This window comes from Rhipicephalus microplus, unplaced genomic scaffold (genome assembly GCF_043290135.1).
Source record: "Rhipicephalus microplus isolate Deutch F79 unplaced genomic scaffold, USDA_Rmic scaffold_18, whole genome shotgun sequence".
NCBI lineage: Eukaryota > Metazoa > Arthropoda > Arachnida > Ixodida > Ixodidae > Rhipicephalus > Rhipicephalus microplus.
Window position 1 is genome coordinate 4,904,284 of NW_027464591.1, and position 20,925 is coordinate 4,925,208.

Here is a 20,925-nt window from a genome sequence, read left to right on the forward strand (position 1 = left end):
CTGCGGAAATCAGTAAAACTGAAGTCATTTACGTTCGTGGCAATACACGGCGTGTAACACTAGCGTCGACTACGGTCTTTTTTCATAGAGCGTGGAGCTGTTGCGTCTGCTCTTGTCTTCGCCGTCGTTCTGTCGAGTGAATCAGCAAGCACTTCCCGGCGTGGTTTGGTCACGCGTCCGACTAGCTGAGAGAAATTTCTAGCTCTTTGTCCAAGTGCTCAATGCGCAAGTACACCTAATATTTAGCTCAATCGTTGTTTCGTACGCTGTAGTGGCACCTGGTTGCTCAGAAAACTGGGAAAGTTGAGCTTCGAACTACTCAAAACTGCATCGACAGGTGGCGCTGCGTGTCCGCAAAACTTAAGAGTCTGACGTGTATAAGATGGCGCAATAAGTGCGCGTCGACACATCGTCATGACGTGGCGGCGCGCGTTCTCACATCTCCCACGCGTACTTTGCCCCGTGGAGAGCAGGTGTGTGGACGCTTGCTCGCGCACCCTTCATCTCGCGGTGGGGAGGATCGTACATCTTGACTGTCCTTGGGATGTCGCCGGAACAATTCTGTTGTAGTTACCGGGCGCACAGAGGTCACTGCAATCGTTGCACAGTCTCCGCTTGCCAAAAGGGCGCGCTTTTCAGACACAGCGAAGCCACAAACGAAGCGCTTCTTCGCGTTCATCTGTACCTGTGAGTACATTTCGTGCATCATTTGTGCGTGAGAAACGTGGGGCACGTTTTGATCTGCTTGTCATTCTGCGTGTGACCTCCATCGGAAATGCATCCGCCGAAACCGGAATTTGATCCCGCGATTTGCGGGTCAGCAGCCGACTACCCTAGCCACTCGACCACCACGGTTGGCCTCCCCCTGAATCTAAGTGAGCCGACTCATGGTAGTCTGGAGGCGTGCGCTGTCCGTTTCGATTTTCTGCACCCTGTTTCATCCTCCTTCGAACATGCTCATCTGTTCAACCTTGCGTTGATTTTTTTACGCAGGGATGGCTGCCCTCAGGGAAGCACCCAGCTGCACTTGAGACACTCGCCGATTCCTGTTTCGCCAGGAAAGGGCCACATCTAGCAACTTGCTCGATGCTACGCCAGGCGCCACCCGTGACCTGCTTAGGTGCACCGTTAGCATCGTATGCAGAAAGGCCTATTGTCAGATCTGCCGAAGATTTATTGGCATATGTTTATGCCTTTGCGCCTTTGGAGAATGGCACACAGCCGCTCTGCCCTGTCATAGGAGGTGTCATAATGCGCACCACTTATGGTGCGGGTGCCAGCACCCACTTAACCCATAATTTTGGAGATGACGGCATCGGTGAGTGTTCTATTTTTAAATGCATAAAATGTGCACCTAGAGTGAAAGAATATTATTCAGTAAAATTCAATAAAGCACGCCAGAAAGTGCGGGTTTGAACGCGTTTAAAAGACGTGTTTTTTTTTTACTTTTTGCAACGTTTCTGGCTCATGTCTTGGCATTGTGACTCTTTCATGTTGCCGTATATAACGGTTCGCCGTGTTCAATCGTCTGCGGGGGCAGCAATCGTATAACGCTCTTTCACGTCTTGCGTTAGTGCACATGCTGTTGTTGTCATACCCGCTTAGACACGACGGCATAACAAATGTCCATTGAACAGCATAATGCTTAGTTAGCAACACGCCCCACTTGGGTGAACGTGCAAATGCGCAGCCTTGGAGCCAGCAGTGCCCTGTAACAGCATCGCCGATAAAGTTTGACGTGCAGATGCGGTTAAACGGGAACTTTCGAACAACGCACAATTTATTCTGCCGTGTATATTAGCGTAAGTAGTTTTACACGTGCCAATGATACTTTTCAATTGAGGAAAACGTCTAGACTATGAATTTTAGGTGAAAAAAAAAGAGTGGGTACAGGCGTATATCAAACGATGCTGAAGGATTGAACAGTAGCTTAACCAACGGCTTGAAATCATGCCGGAACACCAGTAGCATCCGTAAGCAATGCATGGTACGGGCGAACCGATTGTGTGGTGCTTGAGAGCATGCCACAATGCAGCTTTACCCTTCGCTACAATACATGAGTTGACAAAAAAGGACGGGTACGGTGACCTAGCTATAGCAGCCATCATAGGGAGTGGATCATAGAACGGCTTCGGACACTCGTTGTTCACAGTGTCGTGGCCATGGCAGCGCACATCCAAAACATCGAGGAGAGATCAGAAACTGCGGAAGAAATCAAGAGGCACACAAGCTCTCCAGGAAGGCAACTGGGCGCAGAAGCGTATACTGTCACAGCGATCACTCTTCCGCTATTGCTCACTGGAGGCAAAGGCCCATGTGAGGTTGTGGCCCTCTTAGTCATGTATCATTGCGTAAGATATCAGTGCATATTAAAGAGCACTAAAGGCTACTATTAAGTCAACGTTGATTGTTGAAATAAAGGTCCACAAACCTCGTAGTGTTACTTTTTTGCCAAAGAATTAAGGGCCTATTTAAAAATAAAATCAAGTTTTAGTGGTTCACATCGGGTTAGCGCACTTCAGGTTACCCGCCTCAAGAAGCGGACCGACTGGACCATCTCACGTCGCTGTTGCCGTGCACAACGTTGCCCGGCTTCACTGCGCTAGTAGCAGCAGACCGAAAGCAGGAGGAGCCACGTGCACAGCAGCAATAACGGCCATTGATCAATTTCCTGCCATTGGCTTCGAGATAGCAGACGTTTTTGGTTTGAACTGCGCCCCGCTATATGGCATCACCTATCCTGTGTAACCACGCGAAAATGGAATTTTTGAACCTTTCACGCCATTCCCCACAGTAACGTCCGGTGGCTCTTTTTTCCATGAATCAAACAGAAACGAACAAGCAGCATTTTTTGCCTCTCTTCATGCACGAGAGATTCTTTATTTAGGGCAGTTAGATCAATTACTAGTGAATAATTGTAGGTGGTCCATCTGGTGTCATCGGGATCATTTTGAAAATTTCCTACTGCGGCGCTTGTGTTCTTGTTCATTTACCTTAATTTCTCCGTAAGTAGGGCACTGTTGTAGACAGTATTGTCATTTTAGATGTTGTCATACATTGAGCCAGCCAGCTCTGACGTTAATTGTTATTTGACTTTAGTGTCCCTTTGACAAGCGTTCAGCCGGTATGGTAGAGTTGTGTCGATAGTGTGTGAGGGGTGCCGACCACACAGTAGGAAACAGGGTGAAAAGTCAGTGCTGTCAAGTGGTGGTGTTCTACGTATAGGTTACTATGAAGAGAATGGCGCTGCATCTGTTGACGAATGAATTGGTTTATATATTTTTGTGCGACGCCGTTTTTGCTCATGCGCAAGTGATCATGAGGTGCTGAGAAGAGTAACTGCGCTGCTCTCTGTGTCAATTTCGTTTTCCCTCGTGTGTGTGCCCCAAAGCTTCAGTAAGCAGCATAACCAACAAGCCCACCTTTCAGTATTACAGCTCTGGTTCTTACGCCCGTTCGTCAGATACTTCACTTTACAGGCGTAAATAAATCTAACTCACGTTGGCTGAGATGTTAAATGCACCGTACTTATTCATCGTTTAGAAAAGCAGCTGACCATACCTGACTTTGACAGTATCGGCATTACACGATAAAATGATCATAGCTGTAGAGTCCAAGTTTGTCAATCACGATTCACTCGATTGTGTTAGAAACGGAGATGAATCAAACATGGTCCAGAAATTCGATTTTGATAGAAAGTGCCCATGTGACATCCACGTGCTCACACCTAGCTATTCGCTTCCATGGCTGCATGTGCCATAGTTCTAAGCAATAAAAAAATGACACTTTCGAAACAAGGCCGAGTCAATTAATGTGATTGCAACACATCGGGCTGTTATACGGTAAGGCTAGGAGAATCGGGAATCATTCGAAATGTAGTGAACATGGTCGATTGTTCTTAAAATGACACTACTGCAGTTAACACGATATTTGAACAGATGGCGTTCTGATAGAGTGACGTCCAACAGGAGGTTGAGCTCAAGTTCGGCATCTAGAAACGTGACAAGCCACTGATTTTCACGTCGGAGTAAAATAACGTAGATGTCTCTAGCGACTATCACCGGCAGATCCTGTAGGCGTGCACACTACACGAAATTTGTGCCGCAAGAAGTTCATGACGTCATACACAAGGTTCTTGGGGAGATGTATACCATTGTGACCTGCTGGCGACGACAAAGCCGTGCTATGTTTTAATGACGCAAGCGTCATTACAACTAATCGGTGGCAGCTAGTTGAGTTTATACATGTAAAGTGATAGTGGTGATGCGCATTTCGATAAGAACCTAATTCACAGGCGCGACAGGACCAGAAACTTCCTGAATATACTAAATTTGATGCAAGCAATTTTTCCTGTCGCTTCAAAGTGAAAGTGAAAGTGATTGACTGATTGATTGATTGATTGATTGATCGATTGTTATGTGAAGTTTGAAGTCCCTAAAGCACCATATCATCATAAGAGACGACGTAGTGGAGGGCTCCGGAAGTTTCGACCACTTCGGGTTCTTTAACGTGCACCAAAATCTGAGCACACGGGCTTATAGCATTTTCGCCTCCACCGAAAATGCAGCCGCCACGGCCGGGATTCGATCCCACGACCTGCTGGTCAACAGCCGAGTACATTAGCCACTAGACCAACGTGGCAAGGCTCACAGTGAAAGTGGAGCCAGAGACATTTTGGAACGCACTTTTCATCCAACTGTATGTGCTTCAGTGAATCCACCGTTTCATTAATCAAGCCATCGGACACGTCAATATTTAGGGAAAGCATGTATGACTTGTCGAAACGAAGTACATCTTTTGTTCAAGAATGTTTCTTTCAAGTACATTGGCAGTAATCCCGTGGTAAATGGTGTATATAAATAGCTCGCCATTAGTGGGATTATAAGCGGCGTGGCCTGGTTACTTAATGTAGCACGCTGAGGCACGAGGGATCACTGGTTCTAGTTCTCGGTGGGTGCCATTCTTTTAGGGGCGAGGCTCCTAAAGGTGTGGGTTTGTCAATCCCTTGTTTGTGTACGTACGGGACCACCTATACAGTTCCGCCTTTGCAAACATCCCACTACGCCGCATCCCCGATCGACCACTTCACCGACCATAAAGCCGCTATATTGAAGGGGTAACGGAAGCTACGTATAGCTGCGCCTTACGAATAATATAATTTCTTGTATAAATATATAGCGTTTGTCACGTCTTTGATGATGTAGTGGGCGATAGTCGCAAATGGGCCACGTTTTAGCGATGAAATCATAGCTTTAGCGCTTCGCCCCATTCATCATCATTCACTCCATGGATCTGCTGTGAATTTCTTTTCTGGTTTATTTTCCTTGCGCGCTTTGTAAAGCTGTGTTCGATTCTGACGTGGCACGGGGATCCGGTGCTGCAATAGTTGAGGTGGCACCTCTGCAGTGCCATCGTCATGCAAGTGGTGCAGATGCAGCGCTATCACCTGTTGTTTTTTCTCCTTTTAATCAAGAGCATTGGTGCATCACCCTTCACCTGCTCTGCTCGCTCGCAAAGCCTCGTTTCTTATGCGCCCGCATTCAGCCGAAAAATTCCCTCAGCAGCCACTGCTTGAATCTTCATGCTGCCATCTGCCACTATCACGCCGTTATATTTGGTGTTGCACACTATAAATTCACATCCACGATCAACGCCATGTTCAACAAAGTGCCGGCGAAACATTTCGTCCCTTCTGAGCTGTACCACGATGGCACCTTCTTTCGAGCAAGCTCAGGAATTCTCTGCACCGCAGCAGTACCACACCAGCACCACGCTGCAATAGAGCACTGCGATGTAGTGCAACAGAGAATCGGGGACTGCGGTGTCGTGCACCATGAACCGGTGCAGGAGGTGCAACTTAATCGATCACACCTATATGCATACATATACATATTCGAGACATGACGGTGACGGCGAAAATCAGCCGAAAGTGTCTAGATAATTGATATGGCAATAAAATATTCGACTTCCTCACCACCACACAACACATAAGAGCGTGCGCCTAGTACCGCGTGGTTTCTGCGCATGGGGCAACATGTGCCAGTGGACTAGTTGGTATGCCATACTTCAAACTTCTCAATGCTAAAGTAGGCACATCAACGCAGGCCAGAAGAAAATTAGCACCGACATTCAATTGAAATCAATTACATCACAACTACAAGTATCACAACTACAAGTACACCCCAAACTAAAACAACATGGTAATGCTAAATAAACAAGAAGTGAAACATCAAAATACAGTAAAACCACAAACAAAAACAGCGGCAACATGCAGCATGCTAATTGAATTCAGGTTGACCACTTATTTGCAGTCGAAAGTACTGAAGGTTGCGGTGTTTTTTCGGCAAGGTGGGAAGCAGCTCTGCGGAGCTCCAAGCTCGCCGACCATTTCTGGGTACCAGCAGGCCCGTGAAGCGGCGGAAGGCAAGGCCTTGACGTCTCGACATGGGAGACCTGAGCTTGGGTCATTATTCTTCTGGACAATTAATAAAGTTTTTCCACTCATTCACCTGGGTGCTAAAGAACGTGTTGTTACATTTCAGTTGAAAGTGTGTCTTCATCCTCGTATCCCTTTCTGAAACACGCCCTCGCTAAATATTTCCAGCTATGAGAAGCCAGAAAAAAATTTCTAGCCATGTTTTATTTTAATATTGCCAATTTTTCTGCAAACTCGTATGCTTAGAAACGCTCCTACTAAACCAATGCACTGACTAAGCTATCTCAGTTGTGCGTTTCAACTAGTGCTGTGCAAATACCTCTGAGCCATGGCAAATCTATGGACCGTAAATATTTGTTTACTGTGCTGGAGGCATCAATTACAGCACACGCTCGTTCTGCAGAAACGGTTATGTTGGTCAAAGAGACATGTACCTAAATTTACAGTAGCAGGAACACTGTCAAAATGTAAAAAAAACTAAAAAGAGAGATGGTTCTTGGCTTCTGATTGTTGAGCATGGGGTCCAGGAAACACAAGTTGTTGCGTCTGAATTTTCTGATAGCACCAGGATTACCATTGAGACTGTAATAGTTAAAAGAAGCAGTGACATTAAGCCTTTAATGCTCTTATCGGATAAAGAACTGGCTTACCTGTATTCATCGTCATGTGCTACTCTGCCTTAGTTTTTTGATGGCTTCACTGCACTTTGATACAAAAATTCGTTCTTTTTTTCTACTATGATCATACTGTATCTTGGGTGTGGTGTACATATGGTACGTGGTATTACATGTCAGTTGAAAGTGTGTTTTTGTCCTCGTATTCTTTTATCTGCTGTTGCGCTGACCACTTTTGACTCTGTGCATGGATGCATTTTATGCACATTGAAAGGGACGGTGCAGAGAGAGAGAGAGAGAGAGAAAACTTTATTTGCGCATAACGCGGGGCATTCCAAATGGTCGGGCCCCTATTCCAGGGCTCCGCTGGCCCTAGCCATCATCTCTACCCGTTGGACCAGCCAGCGCTATTCAACAATGGCCGAGCTGGACAGCAGCGCCTCTTATTGTTCCTTTGTGTTGTTCATGTTGTGGTGTTCTTCATTGTGATGCGTACACTCCCACGTGATGTGAAACAGACTTGGTGTGGACCCACACCACGGACATATATCTTTGTATGCTGTGGGATAGAATACATGCAGCATGTGTAAGTTCGTGTATGTGTTTGTTTGGATTCTGCGTAATGCCACCGATTCTATTGCTGTGAGTTTCTTGTACGGTGCTGGATACACTTTTCTATTGTCCCTGTAATACTGAAGAATTGCACCAAAGTTAGGGTCTAGGGGCGTTGGATCCTCTATTGCAGTGTGCAAGGAAGCTCGGTAATCTGTGAAGCCCCGAGCCGCCTCATCCGCAAACTGGTTCCCGGTGACGCCCTCGTGCCCTGGCGCCCAGATAATGGTTTGGGTGTATTCAATTGGGAAGTCCTTGTGAGCTTTGGTTAGAATTTGGAAGGCCTTCATACATATTCTACCTTTTTCGTAATTTCTACATGCAGCATTCGAGTCTGTGATTATTGTCATTGGGGCTTTTCGCTCCCTGCCCTCCTTGATTGCCAGCGCGATCGCTATCTCCTCCGCTTCTGTGATAGAGGCTTGGGCTATGGAGGCACAACTTGTGACGTTTCCTTTTCGGTCTGTGACCACGGCCACCATGTTCTTTGCATTTGCCTGATATGGTGCAGCGTCAGTAAATCTCGCCGTATTCAGATATTTTGTCTGTTTATCTATGTAAACGGCTCTTGCTTTACGTCTTCCAGCATGTAAAACTGGGTCCATGTTCTTCGGTAGGGGGCATATTTTGTACCAGGCTCTGACTGAACACGACAATTCCTTAGCTCTTCCATGTGCCTGTACGTGTTCTCCGAGGCCGATCCTCTGAAGAAGTTTTCTGCCGGTTGTCGTCTGTAGCAGGTGGTTAATGTGGGTGGTTACTTGTGCCTCAGCTAACTCATCAAATGTATTGTGAAGTCCGAGCGCTAATAGCTTCGCAGTTGAAGTGCTTTGTGGTAGTCGCAGAGCCGCTCTATACGCCATCCTTATTATTTTGTCTGCTTTTTCTTTCTCCTCTCTATTCATGTTGTGGTAGGGTAGCGAGTATGTTAGTCTGCTGATGACTAAGCTCTTTACCAAACGAAGCACGTCTTGTTTTTTCAGTCCAGCACGATTGTTCGTTATTCGAACTATCATACGAACAATTTGTTGAGCTGTTCGTTTAAGCATATTCAGTGTGTGGAGACATCGCTGATTAGACTGTAATCACATCCCTAAGATCCGAACAGTTGTTTTCTCTGGTATAATATTGCCGTCTAGCTTGACCTCAAGGCGCAGGCTCGGGTCTGTCCTTTGTTTTTCACTCTTGGAGAACCGAATGAGTTCCGATTTGTCTGCTGAGCACTGAAGCCCCCTTTCTTTAGTGTAATCTTCGATGGTTTTAGCTGCCATTTGAAGCCGCTCTTCTTTTTCCGCCAAGCTACCCTTGGTTGTCCATACAGTGATGTCATCCGCATAGAAGGAGTGTCGGATGTCGGGAATACCTTCCAGTTTTTTGGCTAGACCAATCATGGCTATGTTGAAAAGCGTAGGCGAGATCACAGCGCCTTGTGGTGTTCCTTTGCTCGGTGGGTGGAAGACATTGGATTCGTCTTCTCTTAGTCTGATAACAGCGGTTCTTTTAGTAAGGAAGTTCTGTACATATTTGTACGTCCTTTGACCGCAGTTTGTCGCTGCTAGCCCATCTAATATGGCCTTATGGCTTACGTTGTCAAAAGTGCCTGTTATGTCGATGGCCATGACAATGTTTTCTCCTGCGTTTGGAACATTTGTTAGTACTTCCTCCTTTAAAAGCAGAAGGATGTCCTGTGTCGAAAGGTTCGAGCGGAAACCAAACATGGTGTTTGGCAACAAGTTATTTTGTTCAAGGTGCCGTTGAAGTCCGGCATTTATTAATCTCTCAAACACTTTGCCTAAGCACGAGGTAAGAGATATTGGCCTGAGGTTTTCTATTGCCAATTTCTTTCCTGGTTTCGGTATCATAATTATTACAGCATGCTTCCATTGCTGAGGTATAGTGCCATTTACCCAGTGTTTGTTAATGAAGTTTAGAAGCGCTGTTGTGGCTCGTCATTCATGTTGCGAATCATGGCATTGGTGATTTGGTCCGCCCCAGGCGCTGTGTTGCGTTTCATGCTGACGATTGCCGCTCTGACCTCGGCATGCGTGAAAGGTGCATCCAGTTCCGGGTTTGGGAGCCCAGTGTATTTAGCCTGGTAAGGAGCTTTGATGGCTCGGGCGCCGAAACACTTAATATAGATGTCTTGAAGCAAGTCATCTCTTGTGCCTGGATATGTGTGCAATAATCTTTCTAGAGATTTTTGTCCTTCGCGTTTAGTTTTCAGAGGGTCAATCATGGCTCTTAAGATATTCCATGTCTTTGCTGTTCCTAGGGTTCCATTTAGTGAATCGCAAAATTGTTCCCAGTTGGCTGTCGCGAGTTGATTAGCGTACTGTTCGGCTTGCTGCGTTATTTCTTCAATTTTCGCTTTGAGTTTCTTATTACGCTTTTGCCTTTTCCATCTTTTAGTGAGGTTTCTTCTTGCTTCCCACAGGTGGAGAAGGTGAGCGTCTACTTGAGGGGTATCATCTGTTCTGGCGACAGTTTTGGTGTACATTTGCTTTTCATTTCGAATTACTTTGCACCACTCGTCCAAGTCATCTATGGTGGTCACGTGCACTTTTAGCGCTTTTCTATACGCGTGCCAGTCTGTAATTTTGGCTGTGCCGATGTGTTTGCGGATTCGGCCGGTGCGGATTGTGGTGCTTAGTATGTAATGATCACTGGCCAGGTTTTCAAGGGTGTTGTACCAGTCCACGCTGTGGCAGTTTTGTACTATCGTCAAGTCCGGACTTGTGTCCATGGATGCGCTGTTGCCTATCCTCGTTGGTATTGCAGGGTCAGTTAACAGAGTCATTTCCAGTTTCTCTATTTGTCTTGCGATATTCTTGCCTTTGGTGTCTTGCATCTTATATCCCCAGCTTGCATGCCTGGCATTAAAGTCCCCAACTATGATTAATGGATTCCCTTTCGCCAGTTTTGCTGTCTCTTGAAAGAGCTTGTCGAACGTTGCTCTCTTTTGTCTTGGGGGACTATAGATATTAAGTGTGAAGGCGCTCTTTCCATGGCTTCCTTTGTAGGTTATTTCTGTTATGATATGCGGGATATCCGCCTCTTCAATGGGCTGATGACATATTGCTGTAATTGAGTTATCGACTAATGTAGCAACTTTTCATTCTGCGTCCCCGGTACTATAAGTTTCGTAACCCCGTAATTTTGGTTGTGTTCCGGCTTCCTGGACTGCTATGACAGCAGGTGACTTTTGTTGCGACGCCAGCAGCTGCAACAGTTGCCCTCTTTTCCGCCGGAAACCACGGCAGTTCCACTGCCATATTTCGCACTTTTCTGACCGCTGCGTTTGATGATTAGCCATTATGCGTCTCCTGGTTTTTGGCCGACAATCCAGGCCTGTTGTAAATTTTTTCAGCTTTTTCTCTGATGTTGATGCCTGTGGCATGCTTTCGCAAGGCTTTCGTGAATTGAACGTGTTGTGCCTGGATTTTCTTGTCCAGAATCTCGAGCTTTCTATCTACATTTATCATTACTCGTGTAGAGAGGAAGAAGAATATGTGCCGCAGTGGGTCACGCCTTTAGGAAGAAGAGCCGAGCGCGAGCTGTTGCTCCGAGTGTTGTGTATGCCTTGGCCAGCAGCATCTGGAAGGCGTCGTCGTCTATCCCCTTCAAAATATGTTTGATCTTGTCTGCCTCAATCATTGAAGGGTCAAGGCGCTTGCACAAGTCGAGCACATCCTCGATGTAGCTTGTGAAGCCTTCTCCTTGAAGCTGTGCGCGTCCCCGTAGGCGCTGTTCGGCACGGAGCTTGCGTACCTCGGGGCTACCGAACACATCGGCAATGCGTAGCTTAAAGGCACCCCAAGTGGCAAATTCCGACTGGTGGTTGTTAAACCAGAGACTAGCCACCTCTTTCAGGTAGAAGGGTACATATTGCAGCTTCGAAGGGTCGTCCCACTTGTTGCTTGCGCCTACCTTTTCAAATGTCGACAGCCAATCTTCGACGTCTTTCTCATCAGTACCGTCGAAAAAAGGTGGATCGTGTACACGTAGCGCAGTGGGAACGATGACCATCGGAGGCTGGGTCGTACCTTGCTGGATAGTTTCTTCAGCCATGTCTGGGATGGCAGGTAGTTTCCGGTTGCGGAGTTCCAGGTTGAGTTACCCCGGCACCTCCACCACTCTGGAACGGGGTTTATTGGCACAAGTAGTGCTTGCACAGCAGGTCTGTTGATGCGGCAACCGGGCGGCAGGAACCGACGCAGGATACACAACGCTCGGAGCAACAGCTCGCGCTCGGCTCCTCTTCCTAAAAGCGTGACCCACTGCGGCACATATTCTTCTTCCTCTCTACACTCGCTCTATAACTGTCGGTATAACTTCCTTTAATGTTTCTTTCAGCATCGACGACGTAATCATTGAGTCACCTCCTGCATTCGGTTGCGTTTGCGATTTCTGGCCACTCTGGGTGGGTATAGAGTTTTGTTGCGGGTGCTGCGTTTGTTGCTTTTTTAGTTCCCTATTTTCGCGTTCTAGGTCACCTATTCCCACCCACATTATCTCTAACTCACGTTCTAAGCGCGTGAGTTGTGGTGTTTGGTGTGAGTGTAGGGAGGATTTTGCTGCCCAGCTCACCTGGTTCTTCGTTTCCTTTTTCTGCGCCTTCTTGCCCTTGTGCTGTTGTTGCTTTGCTTGAGCCTGCTTGTGGCCACCATTCCTGGAGTTGGAGCAGTCTCGAGAGCCGGACCTTGACCGGGATGTAGATCGAGATCTGAATCGGGAACTGGAACGGGCCCTGCCTGGCGGTGCAGAGTCCTCGCGGTCCGTGCTGAACCAGCGTCTCTTGAGTATGCCAGTGGTTTTTGGTGTGCTGTGTTGGTGCGACAGCAACGACCGGCCCTTTTGAGGGACGCGTTTGAGTTCCTTGGTGCACTCCGATGCCGCCGTGGGATGGCGTCCGCCGCACAGGGCACATTTTGGATCGCAAGTGTGGTCCTCAGGTGGGTCTCTTAGGCAACAGTTACTGCACGCCTTTGTCATTGGTGTGGGACAAACATCCGTCCTATGTCCCTGGCTCTTGCAGAGTTTACAGTACTGCCGTGTGGGTTGATAAGGCACGCACGGCATTTCGCCACCGTAATAATACACGAAGCGTGGCAGTATTGGTCCATCGAACGTGATCACTGCAGTTTGTGACTGTCCGAGCATGCGGGCTTGAACAATTGTCACTCCTTGAGTGCGCACTCGGAGATGGCTCAGGAGTTCAGCTTCTGGCGTTTCGCGTTCTAATCCGTGTACCACTCCTTTCAGGTATCCAGCGGGAGTGGATATGTAGGTGTTCACGGGATAGTTGGTGCCATTGAGTTCCAGTGCTTTTATCTTCAAGATCCTTTCCGCTACATCTTCAAACGGAGTGCTTGCAATAATTATGTTTGATCCGTTGCGAAGGCGAAGCAGAAATTTGTGGCTGTTACAGGCCTCCGGGTCACCGCTCGCATGTTCAATCGCTCGCGCAACCTGGTATGCTTTCAGTTCCTTCACAACTAACCCTGGTCTGGGCCGCATGATAATCTTCATATCGTTTTTGGGCAGCGGCGCCGGGCGCGTTCGTCGTCGGCCCCTTTCAGATGCTCTTCCGCGTTGCTCTTCTGCAAGCGTTCTAGCGCCGGAACTGTTGCTCTCAGTTTCGCCTCGAGCAACGCTGTCATCACTCGCGGCGCGTTCTTGTTTCCTGATGCGTTTTCGCTGTCGCAATGACATAGCTACCTGCCACTGACCATTCTTGGCTTCGTCGTCGCGTTCCTCCGCAGAGTATTTTTCCTTGTTCTCGGTGTCGCTAGTAGATTCCCCTTGTAGCACCTCGTCAGGTGAAAGGAAATCTTTGTTGGCGTCCACCGCAGAGCTCACTTGGGTTTAGATGTCTTAGTCATCCATGTCCATAAGTGCCTGGGCTAGTTCCGGGTGGTTGTCCGTTGAGGTTCGGGCAGGTGCAGCGCGACGCGTAGGCCGAGAGCTGGCTGCCAGGACTTCGCGTTCCGCTTCGCCGCGAGGCTTAGCGTGGCGGGTTGGCATGCTCTGCCGAAGGTCTTCACTTCCCAGAGGAAACCGGGATTGCTTGTCCAAAAAGGTGGTGTCAGCGTGTACCTGACGTCTTCCTGCACAATTCCCGTAGTTTCACTGGTAGTCACATGATTTTAACCGCTGCTAGGTACGATGATTCACGGAGCCGATGTGAACGCGTGTGCACTTCTCGGCGCCACCTGGCGGAAGGGGACGGTGCAAGAGAAAAAAAAAGATGAGGACACCAGAAGCACATATGCAGACCACAGCGCCACGTCGCAATCAACCTAAGATACAAAAGAAATCACTGGAAGCTAACCAGAGGTCTCCAACTCACTGCATTTGGCAGACCACAATCATAAGCTTTAGTCCTGCAAAGGCCTGGATGGTGCGGAAATTTGGAGTGGGAGAGAGAAGTGAAAACTTCCAAGTAATTTAAAAGGCCTTTTTCTGTTTCTTATAATGGGACATTCCTGAAATAAATTGTCATCGAAATTCGAGAGAGTTGATGATACTGACTTTCAGAATGGCTTTATATGAATGATGGTTACCATATTAATAACTTTTATATAGTCAAGAGTCCGACGGAATCTCCTCTGGTCGGGGACAAACATAGTGCGAAATAACAAAAACGCCGACCAAGGTGAAATACACAACATTTAAAAAGATGTTTCGGCTCCCCACACGAGAGGCTTGTTCACAGTGACCGCAAATGGCGTAGTGCGCTCTTCTTATGCATGTTTCATCACATGTTGAAGACATCACGCGTACACAGGGGGGAGTGTCCAATTATTTCTGTTCAACGTATGCGCCGTAGTTTGAATGGCCAGAGATTTCATGTGCAATCGTGGTAAGAACTTTCTTTCCGTGGCAATGATGCAGGCTTTATCCCAGTCGATAGCGTGCCCAGTAGCGCAACATGTTCTGCGAGGGCATTAGAGAGCTGCTTTCTTGTTCTTGACGTCATTAAAGTGTTCCCGGAGCCTTCTTTTGTAATTGTCCATTTCGCCAATGTATCCGTATTCACGGTCTTTGCAAAGAATTTTATACACCATGCCGGGAAATTCATGTCTGTCCAACTTATCTTTGACATTTGTAAGACGGCCTCGGAGCTTTCGTGTCGGAACGTGAGCCACTTGGACGTCGTAGCCGCGCGATACCCGAGCGAGGGTCTCGCTGAAGCCTGAGACGTAAGGCACCGATGCGCGTTTTCTTGTAGCAATGGTGTGTGACTGAGCCGGACGCTGCAGTTGTCGCTGCATCAAGTTCATGAAGGAAAGCGGGTATCCGCAAGTAGCCAGCTCCCGTCGAATGGACGCAACATCTTCTACTGCGTCTTCTTCCTTAGAACAAACTCTCCAAGCGCGCTTTACGAGTGTAGACACAACATAACGTTTATGGCAGGACGGGTGCACAGAATTGAAGCTTAGAAAACGACCGGTGTGTGTTTCTTTTCTGTACATGCTGAAAGTCAGGCGCCTACCATCTCATTTCACGAGGACATCAAGGAACGGAAGGCAGCCGCCTGATTCTTCTTCCACGATGAACTGTATCGCGGCTTCCACGGAGTTTAGCTGTTCTGAGATTACTGGCAGGGCATACCGTTGGAAAACACAGAAATAATTATCCAAATATCGAAGGAAAGTCTTGGGCGGGGCAGCAAATGAAGTGAGAGCCCGGTTTTCAACAGCCTCCATGGTAAGGTTTGCGACAGTGACGAACACAGAAGATCCCATTGCAGTGCCATGCACCTGCTTGTAGTATTCGCTCCTGAATATAAAGTAGGTGGTCTCTAAGCAGAACTTAAGCAACCGTAGCAGATGAGAAACATTGATGGGCGTTCTGTCCGACAATGATTGGTCTGACTCAAGGGCTGTCTTGCACACGTCGATTGCCAGACCAACAGGTACACTTGTAAAAAGCGACCGTACATCAAAAGATGCTAGAACATCATTGTCACCTAGTACCACGTCGCGTACCTTATCAATGAAATTACTGGAATTCCTTAAGTGCGTTTCACGTTTTTCCAACGAGCAGTGAGAGGGTCATGTGTAGGTAAGCCGAAAGCCTGTTCAGACGCGACCTTGTAAAATCGACAATCGGGCGAATTGGTACACCTGTCTTGTGAATCTTAGGCAGTACTTACATAGCTAGCGCTGATTCATTGTTACAAAGAAGAGAGTAATATAAAGACTTCTGTGTAGGCGGCACGAAGCGAAAGACGTCTGCTAGCAGCCTTTGGAGGTCCCTTTGAAGTTTTGCTGTTGGGTTGCTATGTAGTGGAAGGTACGTACTGGCATCCTCGAGAAGAACGTTAATCTTGTTCACGTAGTCATTCGTGTCGAGCAAGACAATAAGGTTGCCCTTGTCCGCAGGAAGTATTACAATGTCTTTATTATTGCGTAGTGACTTCACCACCTGAAGTTCTGTTGAGGTCAGAGGGGAAGGCTGCATATGACGAAGTGAAGAGAGCACAGACACAACACGCGTACGGGCTTCGTCTCTACGAGAAAGTTCTACGAGGCTCACAGTGTTCTCGACGGCGCAAATTATCTTCCCGCGGTCTGTTTCAGGGCCCGTATTGAAATTGAGTCCCACATTTAGGACCGAAGTCTCGGCGACGTTTGGCTTGTAGGAAGAAAGGTTATGCACAGTGCATTTGCCTGGCGCACGCGCACCCTACGCATGTCGCTGTTGTAAGCTAGCCAGTTTCTTTTCGTGCGATTGTTCACAACGGCGGCTCTGAAGCATGGCGTTGAAATTCATTGCGAAAAAATCTGTAACCCTCTCGCGCTTTGTTTCACCTATTTATCCATCTCGTGTTGCGCCCACTGCTTGAGCTCATCTTTTTGAATTTCACAAATGATATATCTTGAGATTGTGTTTAAGGCAATGAAGCACTTTGCCGGCGCATTTTGTACCCTAGCAACACTATTCTGATTTCAGTATTTTCTACTCCAGTGATAATAACTGTTCTTCTCAGTAACTTATTCTAGACATGCTTTCAAGTATGCTATAAACGTCTAGCATAAACTGATAATAAAATAACGCAAAAATACTTTCACGTTTTTCATAGGATGGGACGAGCGTCAACACGATGGCGTGTACACCAGCCACTACAACTATTATTATGGCCCAGGGGTCTACTTTAGTCATGTTGATGCTATGTTCAGTCCACCAAAAGCAACGGTGTCCGGCCAACCCTTGTGGTTCAATTGGCAGGTTATGTTTTATACGCAAATCATAGTCACCAACCCAATCTACAGATTTCAGGTGCGTTGTACTTCTGTAATCCACATTACATGCTTTGCAATCAAAAGTGCGCTAACACAAGGCTGCACTGCTGATTTTGAAGAACGAAAAATTGTTTCATTGATATGACTAGAGTGCTTTTTTATCTTTTATGATCTACATGAACGTTGAGCAAAAGGATCGCGAGAATAGGCGGTGCTTTCGAGAGTGCACCTACACGGTATTACTCAGTTCGACATCGTAAAAAATACTTTGGGCAGTGTTACAAAAGCATACCTGAAGTAATGCTACCTAGAAATACTACTTTTTATCAATCGCATGAGGAGAATCACAGATTTTTGGTTGATGCTAGCTATGTACCCTATTTTCTTAGTTATCGATTACTGTGCAGATAATCATCGGAACAGTAGGCCTTCTTTCCAATCTCCGGTAGTGCAGCTCACCTGACAAAACTTTTGATGCCTTAAGCATCACAAGAATTAAACTAATCGAAAAGTGCACCAGATTGCGCGTCAGTTGCCTGCATCCGCTGTATTTCACATTGAAGACACTAGTCATACAATCCATTATATTCTGAACTATTTCAGTTGTTGCAGTCAAGAATTGCTCTTCTTTTTTTCTCTATGCAAGCTCAAGTCAACAACCAAGCGCCGATGAGGTTCGCGTCCTTCGAATATTGCTTAGCAACAATTTTTTTCGCAAATTAAACTTGAGATAGTTAATCCCAAAAACGCTTTCTCACTGTACGTAGCGGCAAGGTTAATTCTGGGTGCTAAATTTTCTTTTCGGCTTATTTTACTAAATACATTGAAAATGGGTAAGATAACATTATAAGGGTGAGTAGTGTAACGAGCACTCATTAGCTACTTGCGCTCTGGGTCGTATGCAGTTAGACCATTCGTCTGTATGTTTGCCTTTTGGTGGGACCACCCCTGGCTGCATGCTTTTCTAAGAGAGATCTTTCTAAATAATGTTGCCGCTAAGTAGAAGTGGAAAAAGTTGTCTCTCACTAAACTGAAAAGAAAGTGCATGCGGTCGCAATAGAAGTAAAACCTCGGACAAACAGCACGGCCGCGATGTACATTAGCAGCATCACCTATAAGGTATTACTAATAAATGCTGATTATTTTAACAGTTTATTCAAAACTCAGATTTCAAGCACATTTGTTGAATAGATGGTACACTGCTGTATAAAGTTGGGATTTGGTGATGCTTCACAAGAGTATACCCATCATTTGCAGTGTTTACGGTAACGATTATTTAGTCATTAAGGTTAAATATATATTTTTATACAGCCAGTCTTTCTCAAGGCCAAACAGGGGAGCTATTCTCGTGGTTTTCAAGTCGTTAATAGGTAGGATTTGCTGAAACGTGTTCAGTTACGCGAAAAAAGAAAACGGAAAGTCGTGACGTCATGGAACGCTTGATCACGTCGGTGCACCAAACCCGCCAGCACCTCCCAGCGTAAAAAGAAAATAAGCGGACAACATGCAGATTAGCATGACTCATTAAACAAATTTAACAAATCTAAACTTGCGTACGAACGTTTTGAGATGTTTGAAAAACGATGCAGAGATTACGTACAGACATTTTTCGGGCATCAGGTGGGAGGACACGTTTAACCTAAATCAAGGACTAACGTGATTAGAGTCCATGCACGGCCTCAGAGATGTGCATTAAAAAGCGGATCTCTGGTGGCAGCAATAGATGTGGCAAAACGCATTCTGTATTTCTCATCTGTGTCGAAAGCTATGAAAGCTGGGCGGCGTCAAACTGACATTGCGGAAGAAAGACCGGAAACAGGCGGCGTTCTGCCCTCCAGCTGCAGCTAATCAGGGGAGGTTGCATTGGACATGTCAACGAATTAGACACCGCGAGAATAGCTCCCGAGGAGTGGGTGCATAAATGTCAATGATAACACTGAAAATGGGAAATAGGAAACTACTATGCAAGAGCACCAATAATACCAAAATATTTATTTCAAAGAAGAAACAAGTAAATATACGGCAATGTCTTAAAAATCAAAACAAATGCTATTCATGAGATTGGTGGACGATTGTGTACCGTCAACATTAAAAACTTCTTCCTGTCACTTGCTCGACAATCAAAGAGCTTGACAAAATAGTGAATAATATAGGACAACACCTTGTATGATCGTGTAAAACTGAAATTTTAACGAGTTCGCACGAGACAAAAGAAGTTCAGCCCTGCAGCCAAATCAACGGTGATGAATAAAATGGTTTGTAGGTTCTCTTGAGGAAGATAAACAATGCAGTGAGAGCTCACACTGTTTTCTCCCTTCAAGAAAGTGTTCACCAAGTTACCAAAGGTAGGAACACCAAACATATGGCTTCAAGAGATGGACATGGATGATTTCGGTACTGTGGAGATGACGTTAATAGCACACGCAGACTGTATACGCGTAGTGGTTCACAACACATGTCCTTTCAAGCACGGCTTATGAACGTAGATATCTACGAAGAAATTATTCACTGAGCCCAGGTGTACGAACAAGTGCCCACCGCATCACGTCATCATCTGGTATCGCAACAAAGACGGCTTACCTCCTTCCTGCGTAATACCCACGTCGACTTCAGCAATTTCGCAGCAGAGGACGACGCGGACAGCGAACTTTTCCGTAAGGGAGGCCGATAGATCAGACGGTGTGGACAAGCAGGTAGTGTGCCAGACAAAAAATGGTGCGCGACCATACACATGGGGGCAACCGGGCTGAAATTTGTCGTGCGTTCAAAAGAGTTGACTGTTGGGCAAGTTGATGCTTTCACATGGAAACTATCGCGAAAGCACAATAGAACGGAAGAAAAAGACTAGGACAGGTGCAAACTGCGAACCATAATTTTGAAGGAACATCCACACTTTCACATACATCAACACCCTGTGCAGGGGCACCATTACAATAACCGAAGTGAACTTAAAGCAGGAAAGAAAGAAATTAAAATTCAGCATTCCACAGCGAAATAAAGGGTTCACTCACACACTGGCCACCTGCTTTGCTAATTATTTAAAAAAGCTTCCAGAGTTTCGCAAGCCGTTTTTCTCTACTTCTGCCTAGGATTTTGGCACAGCAGAATCGCGGTTCACAATGCCGGCAAGCCAAGCAGTGGTCAACAGGGTGACTTTTCTCGTTATTAAGAGTTGGTAGTTTTCACCCGTCCTCGTCTTTTTCTTCTTGTGTGTTGTGTTTAGTTGCGCGCTCGCGTCAGTTTCTTGTCTAGCGTTGGACGGTCGTGCTATTAGCACGTGTGCAGAAAGGAAGATCAGCGTCCCATCTCTTATTATCTAAGCATTCTATCTAATGCGTTTGAAATGATAGATTCTCAGATAAATTTTTGATTTCATGCTCGCGATTCATTCAGTTGGGGGCAATTTGTGCACTTATTATTGCCTGAAGCCAAACCCCTTTTCTTACAGGTTCCCGATCATCCAGCGAAGCTCTCGAGTGTTGACATCGATCGTAAGCAGCTTGTTCCGGCCGCGACAGTTCGGTGGGTGTCATCTGGTATCCCTGACGGTAAGATTTAGTTCTGTTGGTTGAATGATGGTTGTTAAGCGAAATGTTTGAGTATGCGAAAATAGACAATAATCTAAAGAAAAATGCAGATCAATTGTCCAGCATTCACCCTCACTTGATTTTTGATAATCGGTCAGCCATTGTATTGTAAACGCGAAAGAATGCACCGACTGAAAATAACACAATGTTTGCTTGAGAAGCACGGACTGCGGGGCGAGTGGGTACTTCATCTTCCCTTAGTTCCGCAAAATAATTGAAGTACAAAATGAAGACACCTGGACACAGCGCACAAGGACACAGCACCCATTAGCAACTTGCCCAGTCGTCTGTGCTTCTCAAGCATATTACCAGTTATTTGGGCTCTTTTCCTTGCACTACCAACTCACCGTGCAGTCCATGATTCACAAGCTGTGTTCTTTTCAGTGGTGCATTTTTTTCAGTCGGTGCATTCTTTTCAGTCGGTGCAA

At 46.4% G+C, this 20,925-nt stretch overlaps 1 protein-coding gene across 1 annotated transcript in view; it reads left to right on the forward strand.

Annotated features, from left to right (window-relative positions):
• The window catches only part of LOC142785174 (uncharacterized), an 80,803-nt gene extending 68,283 nt beyond the window's left edge, over positions 1–12,520 (forward strand). The window contains exons 5-6 of the mRNA XM_075883629.1: positions 994–1,318; positions 12,378–12,520. Coding sequence (XP_075739744.1) covers positions 994–1,318; positions 12,378–12,520 — 468 coding nt within the window. The remainder of the gene's footprint in view (positions 1–993; positions 1,319–12,377) is intronic.
• The last annotated feature ends 8,405 nt before the right edge of the window (positions 12,521–20,925 follow it).